The 14,435-nt window shown below is 45.1% G+C and overlaps 2 protein-coding genes across 2 annotated transcripts in view; both read left to right on the top strand.

Annotated features, from left to right (window-relative positions):
• Positions 1–1,241, top strand: part of LOC108921607 (ras-related protein Rab-6B-like) — a 49,935-nt gene extending 48,694 nt beyond the window's left edge. Inside the window, exon 8 of the mRNA XM_018731132.2 lies at positions 878–1,241. Coding sequence (XP_018586648.1) covers positions 878–942 — 65 coding nt within the window. The 3' untranslated portion in view covers positions 943–1,241. The remainder of the gene's footprint in view (positions 1–877) is intronic.
• A 4,037-nt stretch (positions 1,242–5,278) lies between these two features.
• aire (autoimmune regulator) lies at positions 5,279–13,604 on the top strand. The gene is made up of 14 exons (XM_018731065.2): positions 5,279–5,461; positions 5,652–5,798; positions 6,487–6,661; positions 6,749–6,910; positions 6,992–7,057; positions 7,139–7,252; positions 7,983–8,122; positions 9,500–9,621; positions 9,731–9,800; positions 9,944–10,075; positions 11,749–11,864; positions 12,455–12,539; positions 12,692–12,781; positions 13,358–13,604. Exons 2-14 carry the CDS (start codon positions 5,652–5,654, stop codon positions 13,436–13,438), a joined length of 1,500 nt encoding a protein of 499 aa, XP_018586581.1. The 5' UTR covers positions 5,279–5,461; the 3' UTR covers positions 13,439–13,604.
• Positions 13,605–14,435: the final 831 nt, after the last annotated feature.

Raw genomic sequence — 14,435 nt, 5'->3', positions numbered from 1 at the left:
CAGGAGCTGCCACTGCGACAGTATGCAGACCTAGCCATCCTCCGGCGTTGCTGGAGAACTTCCAGAAGGTTTAGGTCTCTACTGTCTCTGTCGCTATGGCAGCCAAAGGAATAGCTTTATATATCCATGGTGTGGTCAGCTACACTCCTGCAGAAGCAACCATTTTTTTCTTTTTTTACAGACCTTTGCATTTCTGATATACAGTTAGTGCAACATGAACCTTATATATTTGATTTTTTTTTTTTTTATTTTGGTGTCTATTAAAAATTGACCCAATGGAATTTGCAGTTCATTTTTTAAATATTTTGTTCATGGTGCTAAATCATGCTGCCATATGCTGCATGTTTTCTGAGGAAAGAGTGCAGCAAAAATCCAATCCATGCTGAACAACATAGGATCAGCACAATGGGGGCCAGGGGGGCAAACAGGCATCCGATATGGCAGATGGACAAGGGCTCCGCTTCAGGAATCCCGAGAACACGTTCACTCCCGTGCAAAGAGGGCTAAAGGTTGTTGCAGGCAAGGCAGCCACCTAGCCTACCCAACAAGAGCATACTGCTGCCTGGTTCATAGCAGCTAGGACTGGGAGCCATCACAACATAGACCATTTCCTACTTCCTGTCAAACCTCGTTCTGCTTCCTGTGAGGAAAAGGTTACCTAACTGTCTAGCCTGAGAATCCTGTGCCGAATAAAAATTGGATTGCTGTTTTTTTTTTTTTTTTTTTCTTTTTAAACAGGTTTGCCATGCTGTTTAATATTTTTATTTAATTTGTCTTCATTGTGGGTTGTATTTTTCATGTGGTGTTTGCATAACTTGCTTTTTATTTAAACTGTACTTTATCCTTCCAGTTTTCCTTAACCCACTTAACCCTGCAGTGATTGACATCAAACTGGACAAACCACAAGAGGCCCCGACCAGCGAAAGCGGCTGCTCCTGTTAATGCACAGCACCCAAACGGGCAGCTTCATTTACACCACATGCTTGTTGTGTTGCTTCCTATTGGTTAGCTTCCAGTTGAGTTTTCTGATTGGCTATTTTGGCCTTTTACTTCTGATTGGCTGGAACCAGAATTACGTCAATCTTCAATGGTAAAAATATAGTACTTTGTTAACGAAATTGCCAAAAAAACAAAGTCGGAAAAATTCCAAAAGGAAGAAAGTGGAAGAAAAGAACTTTGTTTTTGAAAAACACGAATGGTACAGTTTTTTTTTTTGTTTCGTTTTGTATTTTTGTATACATAAGGAAAAGCACTAAAAAAAAAAAAAAAAAAAACAATGCAGACAACATAAGTTTTCAGCTTGTGCTAAACATGTAAGAAAGGTTGGACCAGGCAGCGCAAAGCAAAAGCGAGGCTGTCTGTTGCATGCATGCGAGTCGTTCTTGAGCGTCAATTCCGTCTGCCGTTGCGCACAAACTGACGATGACACAGCTTACTTTCACCTGTGATTTTTATGCATCACTTGGGAAGTTCTCTTGTCCGATGTTCCTGTAAAAAAACTATAGATTTGCATATCTGATTTACCAGTATGTTTTCGGTCAGTAGTGTGTACTGTAAATGTTCGCTATATATACTGGCAACTTTAGAAAGCAGACGCGCCTTTCCGGAACGCTTCTGAGACATCGGTTAATGCTTACGGATTATTTTGTTGCTCACTTACTTTCTCACATTCCCTCCCCCGAAGCACTGAAATATACCACACTGTACTGTGAAATGCCATCTTTCTCATTGTGGTCATCAGCCATTAGATGCAGCCCCTCTTGTCCTGTTTGAAGGAACCTTGTCCAGGTCTAGCAGTAGCTGGGCGATGGCGGACCGCTTTCTCACCCGCCGTGTTTTCCCTCACTGTAGCTCGCTTGCTGAATTGGCCCATCTGATCTTACACTTCTGCTGGGGATCTCTCCATTCCTGTCCACGCACCATCCCGGTTTTCCAGCAAAATTCTTTGGGCCTATTTTATCGGGAGCATCGTGCCTTCATGCTCGGGAGCGTGAGCACTGAGGGCTGTTGTCCTGGCTAAAGAGGCAGCGATGCCGTTTGCATGAGGTCGGGCTAGGGGGTAAGGACATGTTGACCACGATGAGAGGTAAACACCAAGTCAGTGGCCTTTACTGCTTGGTTGAGGTTGCCCTTGGGGGGTGTTGGGGTCACTCATCAGCCGGAATCCAGTTAGTTTGCATGGCACATTGCCCAGCATCTTAGGCTGGCAGCAGAAGTCCATTAGAACCAAATCGAATCAGGAAGCCCAAACGGGGCTATGAAGCACCGGGGCTATGGAGGCTCGGTGAAATTCTTTTATTCAAGCCGTCTTTCTTGTGAGAACTTAATGCACTTTTTTGTATATGTATTGAAAATGTAAAATCTGAACCTTGTACAAGTCTTATAGTAAGCCTTCACTGTAAATTGAACATGGCAGTTGTCTTTCATACCAGTTTTAAAGGTCAATATTAGCATAACTCAGTAGTCTTCAAAAGTAGCTAGAGAATTAGTAGTGTGTCAACGCATCCTTTAGTGTAGTTAATGTCTCCGATGAGCCAGGGGTTGTGAGAAGGAATTGACACGATGTGGAGCAAATGTAGGTTGGATTTTGTCGCCAGCCTCGCGCTGTATCCTAACAACAGACGCCGTGCTCGGATCGAACAGCGCAACATCCTATACGCTCCCCTCTCATATGATCTGCTCTGTGTGTTGCACAGTTAGGACAGTCTGCAGCGTCTGTGAACTATGACTGTATTTGTGATGCGACATGCTGGCTGGTCTCACCAGCTGGGTTCAAATCCCAGGTTCCTGCAGCATTCCGCCTGCATGGCCTCCACCAGGGTTCACTGCAGAAGCTCGGGTGGGTTAGAGCAGCTCTCCATTGCGGCGCGTAGGATGTGGCGTCAGGCTCGGCTTTCGTGATGTGTACGGCAGAGAGGCTCCAGATCATTCAAGCAAAGGTAAACCTTCTTTATAGAAATGTGCCGTTTCATCAGATTTTTTATGGATTTGTTGGTCTGTGTTGTATCCCACTGTGCGGCAGCACCGTTTGCCACTTGACGAGGCATTTGTCTATGTCCGAAAAGAAGCATGACAGAAACTAAAAGATTACATTCAGGTTTGCTTCTTTTTTTTTAAAGGAAAAGTATTATTTGTTGCGTATATAAATACAGTGCAAAGCATTGCTTGCTGCCTATGAAATAAACTCACCTAAAAGTACCTAAAAGGGTACAACATTTAAGTTCTTCTTTGGCCTTTAAAGTCATAAACTCCCAGCCTCTTCATCCCTACTGCTGGGTTTTATGTATGACAGGGACCCCGGGCATTTGGGGCTGGATGTACATAGTGACTGGTTATTTGACAGTAATGCTAAGCGTTTTGTTTCCTGTTTAGTCCTGCAATATGTCACACATTTCTGAGTTGGTGTCATAGCCTGGCTTCAGGGCTGATCCGCGCCGCCTTGCCTGTCGGGTAGAGTCGGCCGTTGAAATCTGGCTACAGAAATACTGAAATGGAAGGAGGAGCAGGGATGGGGGGCTTGAGGAAGGGTTTGCAGTCGGCTGGCTCTCTCCACAGCAGCCACACACCATGCCCAGGCTCGCAGCCGCATGGTGGCGCCATTGGGGTAAAGCTGTGTGCTGGCTGTGCCCTACTGAGGCCTTTACCGGTGTAAAACGTCACAGCTCCGTGAAGCGGACCTGGTTGATTCAGAACTGGCTCTCCATTCACACTGTATAGAAATCAAGCATGTCTGTCTAACAAACGAACAATAAAAATGTCTTATTACCAAAACCATGCCTGGCTTCTTCGTGTATTATAAATATATCTGTGGTGCGCTGGGAAATTGTCCTATGATTAAGCCGTGGACGTCGAGACGTTTTTTTTCAAAGCAAGCAGTAAGTGAAACTAAATGATACCTGAGGCTATAAGAGCGGAAGACGTTTCGCTTTGCCCGAAGAGTGTGTGTTCATCACTGTAATCGCCATTCTCCTCTCCATTGGCCTGAGCGTAAATCTCTGTGTGCAGTAGGTGGTAAAGTGAGGAGAGAAAGGAAAAGCTGAGATTTTGCTCGGTGCCGTAACCACAAGGTGACGCCAAAGCACCGGGACAACAGAAGCTGGGACGCTGCCAGCCTGACTCACGTGGTATCTGCACCAATGTGGTTATTGTGACCTTACGGTTCAAGTTCAAGGTTTATTGTCATAAGTAAAAATACAGGTTAAGGATTTATGATTACACACACATTTTCAGAACCGCTTGTCCCATACGGGGTCATGGAGCCTACCCAGCAACACAGGGCGTAAGGCCAGAGGACACACCCAGGACGGGACGCCAGTCCGTCGCAAGGCACCCCAAGCAGGACTCGAACCCCAGGCCCACCTGAGAGCAGGACCGTGGTTCAACCCACTGCGCCACCACACCCCTAAGGATTTATGATTGTTTATTGTTTTATTTATCCTTGAGAAAGGAAACAAAAAGTCCAGTTTCTTCAAAACAAATGGTTATTTTATTGATAATAATAATAATAATACATGTATTAATAATAACTTCAATTCCTTTTACCAGTGGAGGTATCAGCAGCAGTTCTTTGCTTTCAGTTGCCTGTATTACTGCTGAGTGATGCGGGACAGCTAGAGCCAAGCAGAATCAAACTGGGGTCGGGAGCCAAACCGTTTGTCTTGCTTTAATTTTCACACATCTGTGAGCTCTGCGGGTTGGTGTAAGTGCAGGCTGGTGACGCTTCTTAGATGACCCATGGGACCATGTAACTCAGTCCCAGTGTCCTCAGCTGCTGTCCTACAATGAACTTCACATGTGGGGACTGGGTAGGGAGGGTGATACCAGTGGAAAGAACCTTTTTGGTGAAATTAGTCACTTCCTGACATGTGAGCGATACCCCCCCGACCCCAGGCAGCACGTGTCATATTCTAAAACATAGGTCCCAATGGACAGCTTACCCCCCCGACAGTGTACTGATTTCAGATGGGGGAGGGTGTTCAACTGTGGACTTTCCCAGCTGCTGCCGTTGATCTGTAGTCTGTGCCCAGGGTGTCCAATGGGATCTGTCCATCAGAACTGAAAGGGGAATTGAGACAAGGTATGCTGATGGAGGGGGGCAGCTGAATTAATGAAGACAGTGATCAAAACCATTGTAATTTGGGATTCTTATTAACATTATGAACCGCAGCCTACCCGAATTATACACTCATTATCGTTGCCATAGCCAGCGGCTGTTGTCTCTTACCTGAGACTTAATGGATTTGTGGTTTGACAAGCATCGGAGAGGAGTTGGACGGAGGGCCTCCGTCTGACCATGAAAACAGAACTGGCATTGTACGTGTGAACCAGAGTCCGTTTCACTTGATCAGTCGCGGATCCACCAATCAGCTCATTGACAACTTGTCCGGTAACTGAAGAGATGCATAAAAGGGAGCCCTAGGTGGATCCCTTTTGAAGGGTCCTTGTTACCATCACAGCCAAGGTAAGTTCACCTTTGCTACGGAAAGCAATGCTTTGATATATTCCCTGCAATGTGTAACAGCATTTTAAATACTACGGGTTGGTTCCCATATAAAATTATTTTTTTATTCTACCTCATTTTATCCATTCTACCTCATTTTATCTTCGATAATGGCTGACTTCATGAACGAGTGGTGGTGTTCTCTGGGTAGATGTGCAGTGTGGAGCCCCCCAGCAATGCTGATCTTCGCTCGCAGCTGAGGGCGTCGCGCACTGAAATTGCCATGGCGATCGATGACCCCTTCCCGCTGCTCTACGGACTGGCTGACCACGACATCATCACCGAGCAGCAGTTCAAGGTCTGGTTCGAAGGGTGTGCTGATATTTATTAGCGCTCCATACGTGTTGATAACGCACTCTATTTCAGTCTATTTGAGTTCATCAACCCTTGGTGAGCCCATATATTGAGAACCTCCAGAAATTTCTGATCTCCTCTTGAACACCTTGACTTGAAAGAAGTGTGTCCATTGTGGAGACTGAGCCCATCACCCTCTTTTTCTTTTTCCTCCATCTTTTCTAAGCATCACTCTGTTTTCGAGTGAATCCAGTCTTATGCTACATCCAAAATATAACAACCTCAGTCTCATATTAACTCTCAGAAATAAACATTACAATTTACGTTACATTAAACCCATTGACAAACTCTTATAAGAAGGACTGATAAATGCTGGATCTGTGTACTTTGTTTCTGGAGCAACCCTTCGATCTCCTGAACATTGACCCAGTGATCCAAGCGTATAAAATCAGTCCCATGATCCACGATGAAGAACAGATACTTTGAGCTTAGTCAATTGTGTATTTCCACATCCAAGCTGATAATTCAGCGTCTACCAGTATATCAGCACTGAATGCGTAGTTAGTTGCAGGTCCAAGAAAGTACTCAGAAAGCTGCTTTAGAGTGGTTAAGCTCTGTAATGTTCAAGGACCAGTGCTGTGAAATGTGGTCCAGCTGCCCCTTGACCGTGTGAGATCTGCGGTCTACTTCAGGAGACCATGGAAAGGAAGAGGCAGGAGGGCATCCACAAAGCCGTCTACTCCCTGCTCACCTGGCTGCTGGACCGGGAAGCTCGTATCATCCAGGCCTTCTGGAGAAACCTATCCAAGGAGTATAACCAAGAGCGGTACCCCAAACTGCAGGTCCTGCTCGCCAACCTACGTCCAGGTAACTATGTGTCTGGGATGTAAGAGATGGACGGTCTGGGTGGCAGGGCTCCTGGAGAATGTCGACTGTGATTTGTCTGTCAAAAAGATGGAGGTAGAACCACTTCAAAGCACAGCAAAAAGCTTCCCAGCGGCAGCCGGCCTCCATCTCAGCCGCACCGGCCGCAGGGCAGGAAGAGGAGCCCCGACGAAGGGAGGAGAACGCAGCACTCACAGCATCACAGCAAACATCAGCGGCCAAGCAGCCCAGGTACAGCTCCCTCTGGGCAGGGGCAGTAGAGTGACACTCCCCTGTGGCTAATACCTCAAAGGCTTTTTATTGCTCCGGCAGGGGTCAAAATGAAGTCCGTCAGGAAGATGGATGGTGCTGAGATACAGCGGGTGCCCATGGGGAATGGTGAGCTCATGTGGACAGGTTTATGTTGGAGTGATCACTGACAATCTGGTCACCATGGAGATAAGTCCTCTCCACCTGCAGGTATCCAAGCAGTGGCCACGTCGGTCCAGAGAGCCGTCACCTTGTCATCCAGCGAGCTGCCGGTCAGCTGTGGGGCTGTGGAGGAAATCCTCATCAAGCAGGTCTTTGAGTCCGGTGGGTATGTTGGTATCCTCATGTTGAGTCATCAAGGGTTACTCGCTCAAGGATGTAAGAGCAAGTTTACTTCTGGGATCTGAACCCATTGATGTCCAACTGAACCCAACTGCTGCTGAGTACCAGTATGTACTGGGAAGCTGCTCTGAGACACCACGGCAGACAGTACTGCTGAGTACATTACATCTAGAAGATATATGAGATTTTTTTTCCATTCTCATATATGATTGAGATTTTTTGTGTATGTAAAAAATTATTTAATCTCTGTATTTGTATGGACTATTCAGAAAACAAAAAGAAAAATCCACACATTTTGCGCTTCCTGTCCCTTACAAAATTTACATGAGCAGAACATCAAATACTAAATATTATACTAAAAATGTTGAAAAAAAGTCATATCATTAGTCCATTTACACAAGTAACATTTTCTGTCTTTAGGGTGTTAGTTTTCTACGCTACGCCATGTAGGGTTATTTACCCTTTTACAACGGAGGTTAATTTTTATTGTATCACTTCAACGTACCTTGATTAAGGGAACTACGGAGGTGGGAAAATTTAAAACCGGGTCCTTTGATTGTAGGACAAAGGTTCTAACCATTGCGCCACCTGCTCCACAGCTATTACTTATGTAATGAGTTGTATTACTAGTACTAGTAGAGTAGTTGTGCTAGTCACTGTGGTGTAGTTACTCCAGTGTGATGCTGAGCAAACCCCTCTTTTTGTGTTACAGGGAGCTCCAAAAAGTGTATCAAGGTGGGCGGCGAGTACTACTCCCCTAGCAAGCTGGAAGATCTGGCTGGAAGGGGCAAGCCGAAGGCGCCGAAGACCCACGTTCGGCACAAGGTGGCATCGAGCAGCAGAGCTCCAGAGGTATGCACAGGTGCTACCGTGCGCCGTGGGCTCAGTGTCTCTAGGAATGTGAGCACCTGAACCAGCCCTTCAAGCACTATGAATACAAAGTATAGTAGCGGAACCTGTTCAGATAAACAGGAGCATAAAACAGGAGCTAAAAAAGATAACCAGGGAATGATTTCCAGAGAGCTGATCTTCCTGCTTTCACATTTCTGGTTTATCATGTTTATAGTGCCACAGTTATCAGGTGTACTAACAACACGCCCCCCCCAGCTCCTCCACCTCGTGTTTGTGATTTTTCTTTTTTTAAACTGAGGAACTGCATATCTGTTTTTGTTGAATATGCTGGAATGCCTGGTTTAAAGTTTACCAGAGTATCAATGCTCCTTTTTTGGCACGAAAGGGCTGGGTGTGAAACTCTTTTTGCAAACGCCAGTTTAATTTGCTTTTCAGAAACTCGACTGAACTTTAATCAAGTATTACACAACAACCAATACACTTGAAAAACCACAGCTCCATTGCCAAAAAAAAGAACAAAAACTCACATCGCAGTTGAAATAACAGAGCTTCCACACGCTTTTCAGAACCGCTCATAAAATTACACGAAGCACAATAAGATGTCATCGCTGTTGTCATTATGAACAGCAAATACACATCCGAAACGAGCCATTGTTACATCACAAATAGTCAAACAGCAAAGGACAACTGCAAAATTCTAACCGAAACAATAGTAAATAAAAACTGCAGTTAAATGAACTGACAATATCCATACGCTTGTACAATCAGTTGTCACAAACCGCAATAAAATTGGCAGCATTATTATCATTTATTCATTTAGTCAGCTCTTTTCTCCAAAGCGACACAAATTGATTTACTCATTCATAGAGCTAGGCAATTTTTACTGTATTAATTCAGGGTAAATTCCTTGCTCGACGGCTCAACAGTAGGTACGGTTCGAACCAGCAACCTTCATTTGCAAAGGTGGCAAGTCTAACCGCTAAAAGGAACAGCTCTGACTCATTAAAATTAACTTGTAATACTTAGTATTGAGTGGGGGTGCGGTGGTGCAGTGGGTTGGACTGGGTCCTGCTCTCCAGTGGGTCTGGGGTTCGAGTCCCGCTTGGGGTGCCTTGCGACGGACTGGCGTCCCGTCCTTGGTGTGTCCCCTCCCCCTCTAGCCTTATGCCCTGTGTTGCCGGGTAGGCTCTGGTTCCCCGTGACCCCGTATGGGACAAGCGGTTCACAAAGTGTGTGTGTGTGTGTGTACTTAGTATCGCTCAAGACCTGCATGCAGTTGAGCCACACGCCTGAGTATTTCACCTGGTTCTTTCAAGGTTGTGAAATGACTTCTGCGGTTCCCAGACGGTGTGTTTGGGTTGTGTTACGGTTGTACAGGTGCAGAAGAATGATGACGAATGCGCGGCTTGCAAGGACGGCGGCGAGCTCATTTGCTGCGATGGCTGCCCCAGGGCCTACCATCTGACCTGCCTCGTGCCTCCACTCACCTCCATCCCCAGGTAAAGGCGTGGCAACTGCTGCACTCTGTCTAGAGCAATGGGGAATTCTGATCACTAAGCGCAATCCTTCCTGTCCACTACGGGCATTCTTCCGCTTTGTGCCCTGCAGCGGGACCTGGCGCTGTCAGTCGTGCTGCGGCAGCCAGGCTGTGATCAATAAGATCCACACACCTGCCCAGGTGAGCACAGGGAAGAGTACTGTCTTTTTGATACCTCCAACCGTGTAACAAAGAGGGGTTCGTGTTCCCGATGTGCCGAGTCCTGTCGCAAAATCCGCTAATGAAAGCGAATGTGAACGTTGTCCGATGTGTCGACCCTCCAGGCTGTAGCGCTAACGGACTCCACCTCCAGCTCCGCTGTGGACATCTCTTTCTTCTCCGCCCTGTCCTCGACCGCTCTGTCCAGCGTCACCGCTACCAAGAGCAGCCAAGCTTCGGAGGCCCAGGCAACACGGGTGAGGGGGCCGTGTTGGTGCAGACTGAGGATTGACAGTTACTACTACCATTGCAGAATTTCGCAAACCTTTGGGCAGCTATTTTGGAGATGTAGACAGAGCCTGACTAACAATGTGTCTGCATTTAGGATCATGAGTCACTGCTGTCTTCTGATTGCAAAGAATTGTTTTTAATGTTGCACTGGGTGTGCCTGAGTTTTGGAATTTTCTTGTCATTGAAAGACATTTGTGGTCATGTATAGAAATCTGTTGAGATTTCCAGGAATTGCCAGCTTTGGTCGGCTTCTTACCGCCGTATTAATGACGACACGAAAGATGGCTTCTTGAGTAAGTTGGTTGACGTACACTGGCTCCTCTTGTTACAAACTTGTGAGTTGCAAATTTTCAGAGATACAAGCATTTTCCTGTTTGTTTACTTTTTAACTGTACTTTCATCGCAATTCTATTTTCTAAAATTTCGTCCTGCTGCGTAGTAAAAATGTCCTGCATTTCTGTCTCCAACCGTTAGTTGGCAGTAAAGCGCATTCAAGTAGAACAGGAGTGTGGGACCGCATTCAACTCTCCTTAGAGCTCAAGTTTGGTGTTCCCAGGTGACCGAGATCATCAGTAATGTCCAGTATTGGACATGTTTATGGGACGAATCGGTCAACACTCCACCGAAAAGGAGATTGTGGAGATAATACATTTTTGTTTTCTGTAAACTCATTAGCTCCAAGGTCTTAAAAATGTTCAAGCAAAGAGTCTGAAAAGACTTTTGCTACATCCAAGTTTTTAACATACCTTTAACTAAATGAATCGTAGGATATCTGTGTCATAAAGATTTTATTGACTGTATAGATAAGAAAGGTGACTTTTAGTGGTTATGATAAAACGTAATAAAAATGACTTTGGCGTTAAAAAACAAATGGAGTCCCAAAGTCATTCTTGATTTGATGGTAATATTACAGTGTTGTTATGATCATTAATGTATTATGATTATTATTATCAATAACTTTTTTAAATGGCACATTTTTCTGTGGTATCTTACAAAGCTAAACAGTAAACTTTATAATGATTTACTAATTTATACAGCATGGTTTCCTTACTAGTCGAGTGGCTGGTGGTGTTATGGTTGGAGCGCCTCCCCTTTGGCTCCGAAGGTTGCCGGTTTGATCCCTGTCTCTGGCTGCAGTGCCCTTGAGCAAGGTGCTTGCCCTGCAATTGCTTCAGTACCTTCGCCCGGCGGTGTGCCTGGGTACCTTGTTGTGGCCCTGTGATGTACTGGTGTCCTGTGTGCCCAATGTCTCTGGGATAGGCTCTGGCTTGCCGCAACCCCGGTCGGGACAAGCGGTTCTTGAAATTGGTTGGTTGGTTTTCTTTCTGTAGCGATTGAGGGGATGAATCTCTATGAAGGTGCTACTCTAGCAGGCAGATTTCAACAAGGGGCCTTAAGATAGCATCCATAGTCACAACATTGCTATGCCTTGCAGCACCAACATGCAAGAATACCGCAAAGGAAAGCTGGACATATGACAGAACAGTTGCAGAGTCAAGATTCAGATAGATGAATGATAGATTCTTTATTGGCAGATCAACAGGGATCTGCTCAGGGAATGAGTGAGATAGTGCAGGTTCCCAAGTACATAACAGATTATGTTCTGGGGAATCATAAAGCTGTTTTTCTATTTGTACAGAGGTGGGCTGGCGAAGCTGGTGTGGGTGATAAGTGTGCCGTGTGTCAGCTGGGCGGAGAGCTGAGCTTCTGCCTCCAGTGTCTCCAAGGCTTCCATTCCCACTGCGAATACCTCGGGTAAGACCCTGCAGCTTGCTGGAGGCTGCTGGGGGCCACCAGGGGGGCAGCCACTTACTTGAGCACCACACCGGAGCCCCTGGAAGAACCTGAGAAGAAGTCTGAGTAACTACTGAACTTAGGGGCGAAGGAGGTGAACTTGTGACCGAGAAGTAAGAGGTGTCCTGCAGTTCTATGATCAAGGCTCCTCTGTTAATAATTGTCAATAAATTGATTTCAGTTATATTTATAGTTATAGTTATAGTTATATTTATAGTTATATAACTGAATAACATTGCCTAATACTCTTTGCTTTCTGCAGATAAGTCCCTGATAATCTGCTAAGTAACTAATGAACATGTACTCCATATGCAATTAGTCAACTATCTGGCAGGGCTCTAGCGAGGTCAATTTTTTTGACATCCATTTCAGACCCTGTTTAATAGCTCATTGCTAAGCATTATGATTTACATTCTGAGTCCCAGTTGTCCTCAGCATGGCCATGCTTGTGGGTCACACTGAATCAAAGAGATTAGAGAGGAGAAACTGCAAAAATGGCTTTAATTTTTTTTAATTAATGTGAGTTTCGTGTATGACTTGATCATCGGCAGTGGAAAATCCCGGTGCCGCTCCTGTTGTGACTCATGGCCCAGCGCACTGGAAACCAAACACACGGAAACATCTCATGGGATGCAGGTGAGCTAGGAGTCTGCACGTTCTATTGTCGTCATGACTACCACGCTGCTTTCGGGGGCTCACCATGTCCCCCTGCAGGATTTGTTTGCTGACATGGCTTGTCAACTGTCGTGTGTGCATGATGCAGATGCTGGGCTCTTGTGCTCTGACAGGTGGCTCTCTATGAAAACATGGATGAGGAGAGTGGCTCACTCACCGAGCAGGTCTTGAACAAGGAGGAACTGGATTCCATCGTGGGAGAGGTAGGCTACTCATGATCACTTTCTGGGCTCATGGCCAGAGACACCAGCTTCTCGGTTTTGGCCCCACTGCAGTGAAATCAGCTCCCACTGTCACTCAGAACTGCTGAATCCCTTCCGGCTCTCAAGAAGGGCTCTAAACCCAATTTTAAAAAATTTAAAGAAAAAATCATTCTTTCTGATACATTTCTCTCCTGACAGCTACATAAGCAAGTCCAACACCATCAACTCTGTTTATGTATCAGTTTTCTATTTAAATATCGCAGTGTTATCGCAATGGTTGCAACAAAACTGTAGTTATCAGACAAGCAAACCGTGCTTTATATTAGTGTGTCTTTATCTAAAGCTCTAAAGCTTTTTATCGGTTGTTGAATACACTTATATCTACCTTAAATTGTATGTTATTTTGGATTCAAAAGCTTTTACAACATAAATATGAATTAACAATAACACCTTGCATGTGCACCACGGGTGACCAGATTGATCTCTCTGCCGTCAACCCAACTTTTACACATAAACAGGAAGTGACATTTGGGTTTTCTCTGTCTTCCTGTCTGTGTGTCCACCTGTGTCATGCAGAGCTCCATAGATGGTATCCTGCAGTGGGCCTTCCACAACATCTCGCGTCCTTTGTCAGAGAACCAGGGCTTCTTCCAGTGACGAAGGTCTCATCCCAGGTGGAGTTTGGCTGCGTTGATTTGAGGACAAGACACTCAGTGTCCCTAAACCTGACATTTTTACCTAAAGATACTAATATGGCCTGTGTATCAAATGGGATATTTTAAATCTGAAATCAAGATGTGTGTCCTTCACCAATAAATCTGCATGAAGTCTCAGTGGAAGTGTCTTCTGTGCTGAATGCCTATGTTTGTGGATTAGTCATGTGCTGTCTGCTGTGGAAATGTGGGATAGCAGAAAACATGTGGTGGGAAAACATTCACGCCTCCACGCTCCATCAGACTGTTCTCATAAACATCAAAACAACCCCCCAAAACTGATTATCTCGAGCGTACGAGGATCACGCATAAGGAAACGGCAAGTAAACGGTAGTCTTTTATTTAAAATAAATTTCTATAAAATTAGAAGTTACATTAAAAAAATCACAGTCCAAGTTACAAAAAATACAAACACAATGATCTGAGACTTTTTTGTGTGCGCAGCAGCTATCTGAGCAGAAACAACAGGAAGTTGTCACAATATTCACATTTTGGCATGGGAATCCATTGAAACACACAGACACACACACATACACAAACACCCTCAGCGTTACACAATGAAATTATTTACACCACAGCCTTCTTAAATGGCCTTCAGAAAACATATACGTTAAATTATAAAAACATTAACTCCTCATGATTTTTTGCGCTTTCATATTCAGCCCTCTGTGGCTACAGAAGGGGAAAAGTTGTGAAGCAAATGCAATGTTCGTTGCACGTGTTGCCTAGTAGTTGTGCAGCATCTCAATGCACAATAAAATACATGTAGTTTTTCAAGCAGTCCTTCTTTCCTTCTTCTCTTCACTCATGGGTTGCCTTTAGCATCACGCCGCTAGCTAATCTGCAGCAGAGAAAGAGGGAGGCCGTCAAGGAGCGGAAACGCTTCAAATGACATTTCAGGACATGGCTAGAATTTGTTAAAAAAATCTGTAATTAGTCAA

The sequence above is a fragment of the Scleropages formosus genome, chromosome 25, assembly GCF_900964775.1.
Source record: "Scleropages formosus chromosome 25, fSclFor1.1, whole genome shotgun sequence".
NCBI lineage: Eukaryota > Metazoa > Chordata > Actinopteri > Osteoglossiformes > Osteoglossidae > Scleropages > Scleropages formosus.
Note: the sequence above shows the minus strand (reverse complement) of the source record. Positions and strands in the feature narration are given on the sequence as shown.